At 28.8% G+C, this 17760-nt stretch overlaps 1 protein-coding gene across 3 annotated transcripts; it reads right to left on the bottom strand.

The window, feature by feature from the left end:
* Positions 1–7580: 7580 nt before the first annotated feature.
* Positions 7581–11410, bottom strand: LOC25482460 (BTB/POZ domain-containing protein At1g21780). Of its 3 annotated transcripts, XR_005645951.1 has the most exons (5): positions 11146–11409; positions 10912–11069; positions 8769–8884; positions 7859–8540; positions 7581–7709 (listed from the first exon to the last, which is right to left on the bottom strand). XR_005645951.1 is itself a non-coding variant. In XM_024775518.2 (4 exons), exons 1-4 carry the CDS (start codon positions 11215–11217, stop codon positions 7941–7943), a joined length of 933 nt encoding a protein of 310 aa, XP_024631286.1. In that variant the 5' UTR covers positions 11218–11410; the 3' UTR covers positions 7581–7940. The 3 variants fall into 3 exon arrangements, 2 of the variants coding, with proteins under 2 accessions (XP_024631286.1, XP_013466478.1); XM_024775518.2 differs by having other exon boundaries at positions 7581–8540; positions 11159–11410; XM_013611024.3 differs by having other exon boundaries at positions 7581–8540.
* Between the last annotated feature and the right edge of the window lie 6350 nt (positions 11411–17760).

Below are 17760 nucleotides of genomic sequence, written 5' to 3'. Positions count from 1 at the left end.
TCAGATGGAATTTCGGACGGTTTTGGGACGGGATTTACAGAACTTTCCCACGGAATTCGGACGGAAATGCGTTTTCGGACGGAATTCGGAACTTTCCCAAAAGTGCTGAAAGTGGTAGTTTTCTTTATATATAGTATAGAATAGATAAATATATAGTATGGATACCTTTTATATATACTAGCGTTCAGACGAGCACATGCCCGTCTTTCTCTCTTTTTATTGAGTTATTGCGTGTAAATTTCAAACAATAAATTTTTTTATGAAATTAATTTGATTTTAATTAAAATTATATGTATAGAGGTTTGTGATTCAAATTGTAACATCATGCTAATCTTTTTAAATTACACTAACAATATAGAAAATATGATATAAAATTTATTTATAAGAATCGACAATGTAGTGTTATACAGGAAAATTTGTTAACTTACACCAATAACATAACAAGTATAATAAAACTTTATCTTTTTCAATGGAGTAAATAGTTAATTTCCCCCCTAAAATTGTAAGTTTCATCAATTACCTCCTGAAATTAACAAAACTTCAATTACCCCCCTGAAATTTCACAACGTTAGTCAATTTACCCCCTCCGTCAAATTTTTCTGTTAGTGAACATGACGTTTTGCAAATACCCCCCTGAAGTTTTGCACTTATGTGCAAAATGCCCCCCAAACATAAAAATTTATATTATTTTTTCCTTAAAAACAAACAATTAATAGTTAAATATTAAAGCTGACTATTAATTTTGGAGTTTGGAAAAACTACATACATATATACATCAAAATAGGGGAAAATGTGTATTTTTAAAGTGACAATAATGGTTATCTCTAATAGACAAATTATTATTTTTAGAGGTTTATAAACAAATTAATAATCAGATTTAAATTTATATTTTCTCCTTCACCATCTTAGTCTTTTAACTCCTCCAACTCCTTCAACAATTTGCTCAAACCATTTAAACTACACAACCCCCAATATTAATCCACAAATCATCTCATTATTGTCACTTTAAAAAATACATATTTTTCCCCATTTTGGAGCCTATTTTGATGTATATATGCATGTAGTTTTCCCAAATTCCAAAATTAATAGTTAGTTTTAATATTTAACTATTAATTATTTGTTTTTAAGAAAAAAATAATATAAATTTTTAAGTTTGGGGGGCATTTTGCACATAAGTGCAAAACTTCAGGGGGGTATTTGCAAAACGTCATGTTCACTAACAGAAAAATTTGACGGATGGGGTAAATTGACTAACGTTGTGAAATTTCAGGGGGTAATTGAAATTTTGTTAATTTCAGGGGGGGTAATTGATGAAACTTACAATTTCAGGGGGGAAATTGACTATTTACTCTTTTTAATGATATCAACAATATATCATTATTATAGGAATATTTATTTAAGGGTAAAATTGGAATAATAAATAATCTAACTCAAAATCTTCTATTTTCTTTGTACATTGTTATAGACAATATTGTTTCTGTACTTATAAGCTTAGCTCAGTTTGTATGAATAATGTAAAATATATGCAAGGTACGAGGCTTGAACATCGATCACCACAAAAAAAAAAAATTTTTTTTTTTTTGAACAAGCTAAAATGAGATATATTAATAAAGAGTTTTGTTCCCTAGCACAAGGAGTGCCAAAGGAGACAAAACAAAGTTACAAAATAGTTCCAATCAAACCACAAAAGATATGAACGAAAAATACATCATACATCAGCCAATCCCTAAACAAGCAAGGGGACGCTGCCGCCATAAATGATAACCAAAAGGAAAGCACACATTTTTTGCTTTCAACCATTTGAGAGATGTAATCTTAACCTTCTCAAGAAGTTGCTCTGTTGTATTAGCTGTGTTGACAAACAATCTATTATTTCTTTCATTCCAAAGAACCCAAATACCACAAAGCCAAATCAAATGAAGAAAAGACCTTCTTGGAGCATAATCACCTGAAGAATAAACAAACTGATAATAATGGTCCAAAACCTGATGAGGATCCACAAAAAACACACCGATCCAAGTTTTAATTTGCTGCCAGAGAGCTCCAAAAATAGGACAATGAATAATTAAGTGGTCTATTGTTTCATTTTGTCCACAACCTGTAACACAAAATTGAGTATCATAAGAAATAACACCTCGTCGCACCAAGTTATCCTTTGTTGGCCATCTATTGCGGAGAAGACGCCACGCGCAAATAGAAACTTTCAGAGGAGCACTCTTATGCCACGGAGCATCCGAAACAACGTCATAATTGTGCCTCTCCTGCCGCACGGAGCATTTGATACACAAAAAAAAAAAATTATTCCTATTGTAGTGATATTGTTCCTATTTTAATGGAAATTAACTATTTTTTAATTAATATACTTTGAGTATACTATAAAAAGGATAAAACGGTTTGTACCAAAACAAAAAAAAAAGATAAAACGGTAAATAAAATACGTTAAATAAAGGGCAAATTTGGAAATAAAACAGTCAATTCAAATTCATGTACTTTATTTATATATAGTTTTCTTTTTTAAGAATTTTTTATATATAGTATAGATAGTGCGTCTGTGTGTGTAAATGTTGATGACTTTCAATTTATAAGAAGAGCAATGATATTTGTACATCCATTTAATGATAACTTTGGTGACAATTTTGCTTTTCTCTTTTTTGATTGGTCAAAAACAATGGAGAGAGAAAAAGGAATAGAGAGGATAACAACATCATATGAGTATGAGAGAAAGTTGTAGCAAAATGGTTGTACAAATATCATTTCTCTTATAACAAACTCAATAAATCATATCTTCAAAAAAAAAAACTCAACAAACCATATTTATTTTTATTAGTTGTGTTTGGGATTCAAACTCCGAACCTTGCATATATTATGCATTATCCTATCAACTGAGGTACGCTCACGGGGATCAGCAAACCATATTTATCTTTCTCAGTGACACCAACAAAATAACAAATTATATGATATAAATTATTAACTTTTTTAATGACATCAATATAACATTATTATAGAAAAATTTATTTGAAAATATAATTGGAACAACGAAAAAAACTAGCCTAAAATTCCTTATCTTTTTTATATAGAGAGTATATAGATAGATGTATCCCCTTTACACTTTGTTTAAGGGTATATTCATCTTTCTGCTTTTTCTGTTGTGCTTAATTAAATACTTATTTTATCGTATTTGGCTATAAATATTTTGGATTATACTACATCCAATTATTTTCAAGTGTTGTTAGAATATAATTTTTTTTTTCTTATTTAATCGTCATTTTGATAGTTTAAGGGTATAATTTGTTAATTATACTCTTTCTCAATTACGCACACTTACTCATTTTTAATAAAATTAAAAATATTTTTTTTTTAAACAAAGTTTTTTTTTTCTTATGTTGAAAATTTAAACTTTCATGAAACTAAATTCAATTTCCTATAACAATGGTTTCATGATAAGATCAATTGAAGAGTTGACATTTTATAAATGAGTAATGATATTTAAACAACTCATTTTAGATAATTTATGTGACAACTTCTTTTCTCACTCTTTTCATTGGTCAAAAACAATGGAGAGAGAAAAAAGAAGAGAGAGAATAAGAGTATAATGTGAGTGTAAGGGTGCGTTTGATTTGCTAAAAAATGAAGAACTGAACAACTCTAGTTGTCTAGTGTTTGATTTGTAAAATTATTTCAGGTACAGTACAAATTGGATGCAAAGGACAAGACAAAAACTCATATTTTTGTCCTTCACTAAACCACAGCACAACTTTTTGTCCCACGTACAAATTATCTAAAAATTCAAAATAACATTTCGTCCCCCAAAAATCTTATAAAACAAAAAATTATTCAATGCAATAAAAAATTGTCCAGTGTTGTTTTGCCCTGTGTTGTGCTGTTCGGTCTTGTACTGTTATGCCCAGTACTTACTGTTTTGCAAACCAAACATACGAAGGTTGTCACAAAGTAGTTGTACAAATATCATTTCTCTTTATAAATAAGACTAGTAACATTGTAAAAATTTTAAATTCAAAATAGAAGTTCAATTATGATGGAAAAAAGGCAAAAGACTAAATGAATGTTCAAAAAGAAGAAAGAATGGAAGACTCATTGGAATATATTACCTCCGTCTCTAATTATAAGACTCTTTTGAAGAAAAAATAATTGTCCCTTTTTATAAGACTCCTTTGTTATTTCCAACTACATTAATTATTTCTTTACATACATACCCCTATTTATTATATATCTTTTTCTTCAATTAGTAATAAATAACATATGGAAAACATAAACTAACTCTCTCTCTCTTAAGGATAAAATTGTAAAAACAATAGTGATTACAAACAAATTTAATATAAATATCCACTTTCTTAATTTCCGTGATTTTAGAAAAAGAGTCTTATATTTAAGTACGGATGTAGTAGTTAATTTTTTTTATTAATATGAAGTTGAAATAAATTTTAGTTTGCTTTGCAACCTTTAAATTGACGATTGTTTGTTATGAAAGAGAGTCCATTAATTTTATTGAAGTGGGAAAGAGTATAACGTAATCATTTGTTATGTCATAAAAAATTAGCACATCAAATTTATTGGAAAGAGAGAGGGGAGAGAGTATTAAAAAAAATATTATTGGTAGATTAAAATGTTTTTTTTTTAATTAAAATGTTGTATAATGGAAAGAAGAAAAAAAATCTCTGAAAATCCACTCTTGATTAAACAGTGTTATTCTAAAGTGACACTTATAAAGAAACACATAAAGTATCACAGTTAAATCCAAATTTCAATTGTTTCTATTGTAGTGAAATTGTTTCTATTATATTGCGATATAACTATTTTTTTATTAAAATTTTAAAAGGTTAATTAAGTTTTTAGTCTCTATAAATATCTGCAGTTTTGTTTTTAGTTCCTATAAAAATAAATCACACTTTTTAGTTCCTACAAAAATTTTCGTTAGTGTTTTTAGTCCCTGTTAAATTAAAATTTGTTTAATTATGCTTAAAATTTTAAAATTTTTTAATGATTTTTTACATACTTGTTTAAAACATTATAAAAGGTTCCGCCACAATAAATTAGTTCAAAATTTTATTTTTAGGTCCAAATTTTCGTTAGTTTTATCTTGAATTTTTGGCGTTTTAAAAAAATTATATTTAATTCATTACATGTTAAAAAATTCTAATTTTTTATAAAAGAGATTATTATAATGTTCTTAATATGTCTGTTAATAATCATTTAAAAATATAAAAGTTTAAGTATAATTAAACAAATTTCAATTTAATAGGGACCAACACATACTTTTAGTCCTCGTAAAATTAAAATTTGTTTAATTGTGCTTAAACTTTTAAATTTGTAGCATTTTTTTCACATACTTACTTAGAATATTATACAAAGTTCCTCCGCAAAAAAGTAACTTAAAATTTTATTATTAGGCTCAATTTTCATTAATATAATCTTGAAAATTTTGCTTTTAGAAAAATTCATATTTAATTCATTACATGTTAAAAAACTAAATTTTTTTTTATAAAAGAGTGTTTTACGATGTTATGAACATGTATGTAAAAAATCTTTCAAAAATTTAGAAGTTTAAGCATAATTAAACAAATTTTAATTTAACAGGGACTAAAAACACTAATAGAAAATTTTGTAGGGACTAAAAAGTGTGATTTATTTTTATATGGACTAAAAACAAAACTGCAGATATTTATATGGACCAAAAACTTAATTAACCCTAAATTATATTATAAAAATGAAGGGTATAATTGGAAAATAAGAAATCAACTGAAAGTCATGTATTCCCTTTATATATAGGTATGTATCCTCTTTATATATACTAACGCTCATTCGGCACACCGCGTCCATCAGTCCTTTCTTTTTATTGCTCTAATGCATATAAATTATTATGAAATTTTATTTTTCCTCTTAAAAAGAACGAAATTTTGATTTTGATTTAAAATATATGTATAGATAATTTGCACTTTAATATTGTAACAAACTAAACTTATAAAAAAATTTTCAAAAAAACTAAACTTATCTTTTTTAATGACAACAACATTATAACAAATATATTATATTCTTATCTTTTTAAATGGCATCAACAAACTATGGAGTTTCTAAGTGAATCATGGGTTAACATGACTCAAAACGAAGAGCAATTACAATTGGTGGTCCCAAGAACTAGTTAGTTTTTTTTTTTTTAACAAAACCAATATTAGTTTTCCTTGACTAATCTGGAGTCTTGAAATTGTTCCTCTATAAAAACAAAATACCAACTAACATCAAATTCATTAACCATTTTATTTTATCAACAAAAAAGGAAAATCAATTTCCTTAACCTTACTATAGAATCACTCATGTCATTGATATCATCCATGACATCCTCTAACAAATCTTATTTCTACATTAGATTTTACCACTGCCAATCCACTTCATTCATATGCTATTACTTCTTGATTCCTGGTAGTATCTTGAGCATATATGATGTATCTGAATGCTCTAATCCTAATAGTTATACTAATATGTATTTGCTCAACACTTTCTCCATCGTGCCTATTCCTTCCGAAGTGTTGAAACATGCTTTACTTCGCATGGGCGAGTATGCGAGAAATATGATTACGGTCAACATTGAAGAACGTCATATATTGGAGATGAGTGTTACGGTTCATGATGTAACGAATGTTATGAATTCGTTGGAGAAGATCAAAGTGGACGACAATGCAGATACCGCTTGTTCAATGGAACAATGCTCAATTTGTTTGAAGGAGTTTTACAATGAAACAGAAGTACCAGCCATTGTTCGTACCAAGTGCATGCATGTTTTCCATCAACAATGTGTTGCTCGGTGGCTTATGCAGTGTTGCATTAGCAATCGATTATATTCCTGCCCATTGTGTCGTTCCGAAATTCAATGATCATATTTTCAAATCAGAATTTTATTTTTTTACAGGAAAGCATAATTGAATTGATAAACATAGTTCCTTTTTTTTTTTTTTCCTAGTCTTTAGAATTTTGTCATTGTTTAGTTCTTAGAAGTTCATAATAACATTTTATATACTTCCTTTTTACGTATGAGATTACGTATATCATGAATACATATTAAATAGTTGATTACCATCAATATATATTGAATATGCATTTTTAGATTTTCCCCAGTCATACTATTTGGAAAACTTCTAAATATAAAGGAACTAGCAAATACATAAGAAAATAAAGAAATTTCATCTACTAAAAAAAAGTAGACTATAATAAACAAACACATAAGTACTTCATATGCAACAACTCATAAAGGATGCAGGAGTTTTGGAAGTCATCACATACAAGACAATTTGACCTCAAGATAAAAGATATTTACCTATGAAGTACGAACACTCCACACATTAGGTGTATCCCAGTATCAGATACGTGTCGGAGTCCGACACTAACACGGCACTGACACCTATGATTACACTAAATTATATTATTCTCAAATTATTATTGATGTCAGTGTCCGTGTTCATGCTTCATAGTTTTTCCCTATACCAAAGATATTGTTAAGTTGGAGGCACTTGGAGCTTCCCAAGACACGTTATTATTTGATTAATTAATTTAAGAAACAAGTAAAAATATATAAACCAACCAAAATCAACTTGCCACTTATATAACTAAATAACAACACATTTGACATCTTAACAGACAGGTTGTTGAGAGACTGAACAGTACTATCTACAGAATAATACAATCCAGTACTATAATACTCCCTCTGGTCCTATTTACAAGAGACAATTTACTTTTTAGATACATTAAATAATTTATGTATTTGGTTTAGGTTCATGACTAGATACATACATTATTGAATGTATCTAAAAAGTCAATTTTCTCTTGTAAATAGGACCGGAGGAAGTACAAAGTAAAAACATGATTATACCCACGAATCCATATCATACTACAAGATACAAGAGTGTGCCTATATAGTACAATGACATAACCTATTTCCAAATCGTAAGCACTTCTTGAAACATCTCCAGCATGAGCTCCCTGTCTGCATGACGAAAAAACGTATTTATTTCATCTCTAACATCATATATCTTACCGAAATCAAATAAGAATGCGAAGCATCCTTTCTTCAACTTGTGCAGCTGGTACAACCAAGCCTCATTAAGCCTCTCGAGAACATTTCCCGAGTTAAGATCTTCAAGTAGGCTTTCCTCGCATGCGTCTTTGAGATCACCGATGTCGTATTTATTGGCTGCTCCAAGCAATGCCAGCCTGTGCTTCCAGAAATCTTCGGGTTTTATTGTTCCATACATGTATCTCAGAAGGGCCGTGCAGGATTCTTGTGACATGTCTTCTATGTGGATTGTAGACGACTCCTTGTCTTCGCTGCTGTTGTGATACGAGGCCTGAAATACAGGAGAGGTTGCGGACATAACTGCTTTATGAGCCTTAAGTGTACCATCTGCAGTTATAATGGTGAGGTCAGCATGTATAGCTTCATCAAGCATACGAGAGAGGCATCGGAGAGTGTTTTGAGTTGCAACAGAATGCAGTTTTCCATCAGATGGCCATATGGAACTGGCTTCTCCACCCTGACTCTCAGTTGGGAAAAAAAAAAGATCAAATGTTAAAAAGCAACAATTTAACACTAGTTCAGAGGCTCGCTGAGGGCAATGCGAGCGATGCAAATTCAAAAAACACTATCCTAATAAATATAACGGAAAAATGCAATATATTTATAAATAAGCCATATTATATCTAGTTAAATCAATATTGTACTATTAACATAGTGATGATGATTACACAAATTAGAGACTCACATTCAGAGGATAGATCTTGAGGTCAAGAAATTCAACATCAATAATCAAGCGACCAAGGAATGTAGTATCCACAGGCCAGACAAAGTCATCACAGGTTCTAAGCACCCTTTCATGAACTGTGGCATTACAAGGACATATAAATACAACCTCTATCAGCATTTCACCAAACAATATGAAGTGTGGAACAAATGAATGCAATATCAAACTTATTTTTGCAAATTTAAGGTGCTGACACAAAATTAGCTCTGTATTTATTATTGGTATTTAGTAAATTTAGTAAACAAAAATAAAAGAGGGACTGTATAGTAGCATATATCTATATATCCAAGACAGATCACTAGATCTACAATTGGTGACTAAATATACTTCACTTTGAAGTCTAATCAAGCAGTTCCATATGAGTTTACCGCAGAAACTTCTTTTTTTGGAGATAAAAGAAACTACAATGTTGGGCTAAATGTGCATCACTTTGAGATTATTAGCTCGTGGAAATCTCTACTTCGTCCAATTCTCTATTTAAATATAGCTACAACATTTCCTAATTTTTTGTGTATGTGCAGCTTAATTTATGTAAGGGGAAGCCTTGGTGCAACGGTAAAGTTGTTGTCACGTGACTGAAAGGTTACGGGTTCAAGTCCTGGAAAGTGAGAAAACAGGGTAAGGCTGCGTACAATACACCAAATGGTGGGACCCCTTCTTGGACCCTGCATATGCGGGAGCTTTAGTGCACCGGGCTGCCCATTATGTGCAGCTTAATTTATGTACTTTATATTATCCTGCATGTTTCCTGATACGAAACTTGAGTGTTGTACGATCTAAACAATATTATGGCTATCCCCTGCTGCCTGGGGCAAGGGATACAATAATAAGCAGGATTCAACAGATGATGCAGGGTTTGTTTAAGAGTTTGTTAGAATTCCAGATCCATAAGCATTTTCTTGTAATAATACATTATAAAGATCATGACAGTGAATGCAGATGCAGGCAGAACATAATGCCCGTAATTTACCAGGCTCCATCATTTAGATTGTTAACAAACAGCAATAAGAATAAAGAAAAACAAACAACCTAAATTGCATTCCATTCAATACCTCTCTTTCAAACACGGTTTGAGAGTTAGAGGAAATGAGGTTTTACATGATAACTTAAAGTCTCGGTAAAAAGCAAAAGGAAAGACAATAAAACAGGACTAAAGCTGTAGAGTGAATCAACAATCTAGTTCTCAAAATTTATGAAACAACAAAATCATCACATAAATTGAAAATCGCGAGTCAATTTAGTCTCTTCGTCATAAAAACCTTTATTCTCTAAACTATCATTAGTGGAGGAATCCATATCAATCAACGGGGATATTTCCTTAGTTCATGTTTGCAGTCCAATCCTACTGCTAATAATCCTACTAATAGCCAATAAAGGTTGGCTCAGTTGGTAAGGAGTTGGAGTCATATCCGCAAGGGCGTGTGTACAACTCGTGTTGTCAACATGAGAATCTCTTTGGTGGGTGATTTGTAAGCTTTGAGACTTACCTTGACCCCTAGTCAGTCTCGAAGCCCAACTCAGTTGGTAAGGAGTTGTATTCATATCCCGCAAGGGCGTGGGTACAACTCTCGTCGCCCACATAAGAATCTCTTTGGTGGGTGATCAGTAAACCTTGACCCCTAGTCAGCCCTGAAATCCAACTCACCTAAAATTTTTATTAAAAAAAGAATTAAACTAATCCTACTAATAAAATTCAAGGAGAACCAAATAGACAGATAATTTTCATCTTGAGCCTAACTCATCTTTACAAAACCGGCTTTTGTAAGGTGAAAGATATCACTCTTATAAAGGACTAAACCACCAAGTTGGTCCCTGTCTTTGTAAGTCATTATCAAATTAGTCTTTGACTCTATTAATATTTCAAATTAGTCCATGTTTGTGTCAAAATTTTCTCAATTAGGTCCCAGAGACCAACTTGATTCTTTACTCCATTGTAAACTAATGAGACACTATCTTTAATCAATGTGGGACTTGATATGATAGTGATTCAGTCGCATAAAGTGCTTATATTATATTGTACCAAAAAAAAAAAGTGCTTATATTATACAATTGAACAAGCTACAAAAAGATGAAAACAAGAAAAGTAAAGAGATAACATACTAACCAGGAGAAATGTAAAATTTGCGGGAGGAAGAAGAAGAAGAAGCAGTATTGGAAACACGAAGAATGAAACGAGCAATAGGAGGCTGTTCCTTAGAAACACGCGAAGGTTCAGGAAATAGATGAATATACAAATACCTGTTTCTCTCTATCGACAAATACCTGAAACCAACAAACAAACATAGTAAAATAACCCAAAAAAGTAAAATTGAATTCAACAACGTTTGTGATTAGTTACCAGTTCCAAATACCAAGTTTGAAAGGGTCTGATTTCTTGTAAGAACATGGACCAAAGTTGTCGATTTTCCATTGAGCTAATCGGGAAATTGTTTCTACCTTCGAATCTCCCATTTTTGTTTTGTTTCAGAAGTTGTTAGTTAACATTGACTCATGCTGAATGAGTTAGTTTCTCCTAACGCAACCTAACGCACTAGAACAGACAGATACATGTTTGTTGGACTGTGTCTTCATCTATAAAGTCAAAAGTTGTCAATAAGCTGGTATGAACCGTTCACTCAAGTTAAGTCCTTCCAATAATAAATCTTGATGTTTGATTCATAAGACATCACGATTCACGTGGCATATTAAAAAATAGTATAATTTATTTATTTTTGGTTTAATAGATCGTTTCATCCCTTAATTCATTTCAAGTTTTCATTTGATCTCATAATTAATAAAACTTATGTTTTGGTCCATAAATTTTCCCTCTGTCTGTCAAAAAAATCTTGTCTTCTAAGTTTAACTGCAAATGTATATGGTAGACCAATATTGCAGGTGGTCCATCATAGACCTCATTAATTTGTTTTGTTTAAACCATTTGATATTTTTTTTTTTAAAATACAACCATCAGATCATGCATGTCTACTATATCTAATTGTACACCACCATAAAAAAAAATCAACTTTCTTCATCTTCTTCGATCATTCTATTCATCATCTTTATCACCATCTTCATACCATCATCAATACAAATCCTAAACAAAATGCATAATCATCGATCAAAAACAAATATATCATAACATCAACCAATTAACCAAATTTTGGACACAAAATCCTAATAATGGTTTCACAACACAAATATATTACTCATAATTCCAATTTCATAACCTATCAACCAATTAAACACTATTATCATAACCAATCAACCAATTAAATACTATTAGAGTCATATAAAAGAATACAAAATAAAAAAAAACCATAATTTAAAACAAAAACAAAAAAAGCATATTCATTCATTCTGAGGTGTTGGAAGCTTGGAGAGCGAGGTGGTGGACGACGGAGGGTGGTGGTCTTCTCCTTCGCTATCTCTTCTTCTTTGCTATCTCTTCTCCCATAAAATCAACATCTGTAATTCCTTACTCTTCTTCGGTATCTCTTCTCCCTCTCTCTCTTTCCCTCTTCCACAACCTCCTCACCCCTTTAATGCAACCAAGGTACAGTATATATCGACAAAAAAACAAACTCACACCCATAGCACACTACACAACAATAGCTAAAACTAAACAAACTCAACTCCCATGGAGCTATACCTCCGCTCTTTCCTTCCCGACGACACCGAAACTGATCTCCTTCCCACTCATCACTGTACCGTCAAGATCTTGTTATTGTTGTCGCGTTGAAACCTATTCCGACTTTGCATGCGGCGACAATTATGCATCATAGGAGAATTTCGATTTCGATTAAATCTGAATCAAATATTTCGATTAAATCTGAATCAAATGCCCTATTAAGTCTAATTTTTTTTGTACTAAAAAGAGTATTATTTATAGGAAACGCTAAAGAATATTTTTAGAACATCCACGAAGACACTAGTTTTTCGGTGTTCAAATGAGTCTCACGTGTACTTAATGTACTCAAACACTTATTCTAGTATCTCTAGCAAAAGTTTTAGATTCCAACCCTGTAAAATAAGATTCTTTGATTTTAGCCCCTGACCTATGTGACTATGCAGAATTGCTGACATGGCGAGCTGATGTGGCATACTGACTATGCATATCTGATTATGTGGCGTAATGATTGTATTATTATTATTTTTTTAAATGGTACACGTGGCATTTGTATTTTTTTATGAAAAAATAAAAATAAAAAAAATAAATTCTGGAAAAATTATTAAAAAAAAAAATAATGAAAAAATATAGAAAATTTAATAAAAAAAAAATCTGAAAAAGGTAAAAAATCTAGAAAATTTAAGAAAAAAATCACGAAAATAAAAAAAATCTGGAAAAAGTTAAAAAAAATAAAAAATTCTGGAAAAAATTTATATATATCAAAATTTTCAAAAAATATAAAACAATTCTGAATTAAATTAAAATTATAAAAAAATCGAAAATATAATATTATATAGTTATTTTGATTATGAAAATTTATTTCTAGAATTTTATTTTATTCGAAAATATAATCTAGATGAATAACAAGGTACAATGGATTTTGATTGACACCGGTATATAAGTTATGTTATACTATTGAATAACAAGCCCTTAATTCTTAATTCTATTCTTCATGATCTAATGTTATGTTTTTTTTAATTATTGAAATATTTTCCAATATTTTTATTTTTTGTATAAAAAATAAAAAAAACAAACTTTTTAATTTTGAAAGAAAAATCAGAACTTTTTTTTTTAAAAATAAAATGTATTTTCTTATTATATTCATGAATTACGAAATATATTAAGTTCCTGAATTTTCCAGAAATATAAATTTTTTGAAATATTTTTTTTCCTCATATTTTTAACTTTTTCCAGATTTTTTTATTATTTTTTAAAATTTTCTAGAACTTTTTAATTTTTTATTAATTTTTTCAAATTTTTTTCATTATTTTTATTTTAATTAATTTTTTCGTTATTTTTTTATTTTTCAGAATATTTTTCATTTTTATTAATTTTTCCAAAATTTATTTAATTTTTTTGTTTAAAATCACAAATGCCACGTGTACCCTTTAAAAAAATAAAAAATAAAAATAATTATACAGTCAGCGTCCATTACACATGTGTCTGGTTTTTAAAAAAAAATAAAATTTAAATAATTACACAGTGGGTGCCACATCAGCGTCTGGATGGGGTCATGAGTGTTTTGTGGAGAATCTTAATATTATAGGGGTGTTTTGTGAAGAATCTTCATATTATAGGATTGAAATCTAAACTTTCATTTTTACAGGGGGGGTAAACCAGAACTCGCCCAAATTACAGGGGTTAAAGACATATTAACCCTTATAAAAATTAAACATGCCGCAACTAATAGATATGACATTTCATGCATTATAAAAATTATATCATTAATTAAGTTGCAAATTCACAAATCTAAGTCTTGTTTCTTCTTCCTTCTGCAGATATTAACCTATGAATTTTCTTTATAGACACACAATTATCAAAGACTTGTGTACTTTATGATTGCATACTCTAACATAATTACCAACTTGTGTAAAAAAAAGTCTTTTATATATGTATATATTTAAAACACATGAGTAACATACCTTCCATAAAGATTTTTATATGACCAATAGCTACATAAACATACATTTCATAAAGACTTATATGATCAATAATTGTTAATTGTTTGCCTTTAATATCTTTTGAGTCAAGGATAAAAAAAATATATAAATTTTCAAGTTTAGAGGGCATTTTGCACATAAGTGCAAAATTTCAGGGGGGTATTTGATCATAACCGTAAACAGTTAACAGAAAAATTTGACAGATGAGGTAAATTGATTAACGTTATGCAATTTCAAGGGAGTAATTGAAGTTTTGTTAATTTCAGAAGGTAATTGACGAAACCTACAATTTCGGAAGAAAAATTGACTATTTACTCAATATTCTTTTGAAAAATAGCAAGAAAATGTATATTCAATTTTTTGAACGTTTAAAAGTTGTCGTTTTCAATCTAACTAGTAAAAAACATTGTAGGAGTTAGTTGTTGTTTTCAATCTAACTAGTAAAAGACATTGTAGTAGTTATATAAAAAACAATTACATTCACAATATTGGGAAATATGTAAAATATTAAATGAAAATTATTACATCTAATATAACGCTTTTATAAAAAAAGAAGTTATTTTCTATGTAAAAATCCGCTAAATATTTGAACGCATCTGTTATGAATTTTATGTGCTCAACCGAATCAAACTTTAAGATGCATCTCTAATAACAAATTTGTAAGGTCCTTAGAAAAGAAATGTAAGGAATTCAAATTTAGTTATATAACCACCATTAAGTGGCTTCCCAAATATCACATTACATTTCTGGAACATAAACATATTTGAATCTAGGGTTAATTAAGTTTTTGGTCCCTATAAATATCTGCAGTTTTGTTTTTAGTCCCTATAAAAATAAATCACATTTTTTAGTCCCTACAAAATTTTCCGTTAGTATTTTTAGTCCCTGTTAAATTGAAATTTGTTTAATTATGCTTAAAATTTTAAATATTTTAATGATTTTTTACATACTTGTTTAAAACATTATAAAAGGTTTCGCCACAATAAATTAGCTCAAAATTTTATTTTTAGGTCCAAATTTTCGTTAGTTTTATCTTCAATTTTTGGCATTTTAAAAAAACTATATTTAATTCATTACATGTTAAAAAAATTCTAATTTTTTATAAAAGAGATTATTATAATGTTCTTAACATGTCTGTTAAAAATCATTTAAAAATATAAAATTTTAAGTATAATTAAACAAATTTCAATTTAACAGGGACCAACACATATTTTTAGTACTTGTAAAATTAAAATTTGCTTAATTGTGGTTAAACTTTTAAATTTGTAACATATTTTTCACATACTTACTTAGAATATTATACAAAGTTCCTCCGCAAAAAAGTAACTTAAAATTTTATTATTAGGTCCAAATTTTCATTAATATAATCTTGAAAATTTGGCTTTTAGAAAAATTCATATTTAATTCATTACATGTTAAAAAACTAATTTTTTTTACAAAAGAGTGTCTTACGATGTTATGAACATGTATGTAAGAAATCTTTCAAAAATTTAGAAGTTTAAGCATAATTAAACAAATTTTAATTTAACAGGGACTAAAAACACTAACAGAAAATTTTGTAGGGACTAAAAAGTGTGATTTATTTTTACAGGGACTAAAAACAAAACTGCAGATATTTATAGGGACCAAAAACTTAATTAACCCTTGAATCTAATGATAGAAAAATTTAGCAACTTTTATGTGTTACCATGTTTTAGTTTAAGTCTCACATTAGATGGAAGAGTTGAGATTAAGTAAGAAGAAGATTCATAATTTAATGTTTTAAAATTTTGGTGAAGATGTAGTATCCAATCTCACTTATGTGATTTCTTTTAGCTTAATATGTTAGTCCAACGTAGTAAACAGTGACGAATCTTGAGTTAATTTGTTGGGGTATTAAATTTTTATGAAATATATATTAAATGGTTTTAAGTAAATAATTAATAACAGATCAAGTGGTATAAAATGTTGGGTTAATTAAGTTTTTGGTCCCTATAAATATCTGCAGTTTTGTTTTTAGTCCCTATAAAAATAAATCACATTTTTTAGTCCCTACAAAATTTTCCGTTAGTGTTTTTAGTCCCTGTTAAATTAAAATTTGTTTAACTATGCTTAAAATTTTAAATTTTTTAATAATTTTTTACATACTTGTTTAAAATATTATAAAAGGTTCCGCCACAATAAATTAGCTCAAAATTTTATTTTTAGGTCCAAATTTTTCTTAGTTTTATCTCGAATTTTTGGCGTTTTAAAAAAATTATATTTAATTCATTACATGTTAAAAAATTCTAATTTTTTATAAAAGAGATTATTATAATGTTCTTAAGATGTCTGTTAAAAATCATTTAAAAATATAAAAGTTTAAGTATAATTAGACAAATTTCAATTTAATAGAGACCAACACATACTTTTAGACCTTGTAAAATTAAAATTTTCTTAATTATGCTTAAACTTTTAAATTTGTAATATATGTTTCACACACTTACTTAGAATATTATACAAAGTTCCTCCGCAAAAAAGTAACTTAAAATTTTATTATTAGGTCCAAATTTTCATTAATATAATCTTAAAATTTTGGCTTTTAAAAAAATTCATATTTAATTCATTACATGTTAAAAAAATAATTTTTTTATAAAAGAATGTCTTACGATGTTATGAACATGTATGTAAAAAATCTTTCAAAAATTTAGAAGTTTAAGCATAATTAAACAAATTTTAATTTTACAGGGACTAAAAACACTAACAGAAAAATTTATAGGGACTAAAAAGTGTGATTTATTTTTATAGGGACTAAAAACAAAACTGCAGATATTTATAGGGACCAAAAACTTAATTAACCCTAAAATGTTTGAAAGGAGCAAGTGGATGTGGGTTCAAATCCCCTCAAAAATGTTTTTTTTAAATATAATATGGAAAAGTAAAAGATTAAATATGTAAAAAGAAGACGAGGAGGTGTTGAACCGACGACCTAAAGCAATTTATGGCACCTGCCTACTCCAAGAAGATCCGCCATTGCTAGTAAAGACTTCCTCTCATGGCCCAAAGTTTATGAAACTCACTTTCAATGATTATGTTATTTTCAACTTTTAATATGAGAAAATAAAACAACTTTAATTTGATGACACAATATCTTATTTAAGTTACTTCAACTATTTCTTTGTTACTAAGTCACATCATAGTTCCTTCAATGAGAAGAAAGAAAAAAGAAAAACGGTTCATTATTCTATAAACATTATATATTTTGTCTTGTGACCATTTGAGACTAGCTCACTTATCTTGTATTGTCTATTTATCTAAACATTATATATTTTGTCTTGTGACCATTTGAGACTAGCTCACTTATTAATAATGAAATTTTATTAACGAGTGTTTCTGATGTACTCTTTAA

The sequence above is a fragment of the Medicago truncatula genome, chromosome 1 (genome assembly GCF_003473485.1).
Source record: "Medicago truncatula cultivar Jemalong A17 chromosome 1, MtrunA17r5.0-ANR, whole genome shotgun sequence".
Classification (NCBI taxonomy): domain Eukaryota; kingdom Viridiplantae; phylum Streptophyta; class Magnoliopsida; order Fabales; family Fabaceae; genus Medicago; species Medicago truncatula.
This window is presented reverse-complemented; position numbering and strand designations above follow the sequence as displayed.

What these genes read in the sequence shown, in the direction of transcription:
- LOC25482460 (XM_013611024.3), bottom strand. Translation starts at nt 11,258, where the DNA reads ATGGGAGATTCGAAGGTAGAAACAATTTCCCGATTAGCTCAATGGAAA. An exon ending in CAAATTTTACATTTCTCCTG is followed by an intron (nt 8,885 to 10,911) that starts GTTAGTATGTTA and finishes GTAATGCCACAG; the next exon opens with TTCATGAAAGGGTGCTTAGA. An exon ending in TCAAGATCTATCCTCTGAAT is followed by an intron (nt 8,541 to 8,768) that starts GTGAGTCTCTAA and finishes ACTGAGAGTCAG; the next exon opens with GGTGGAGAAGCCAGTTCCAT.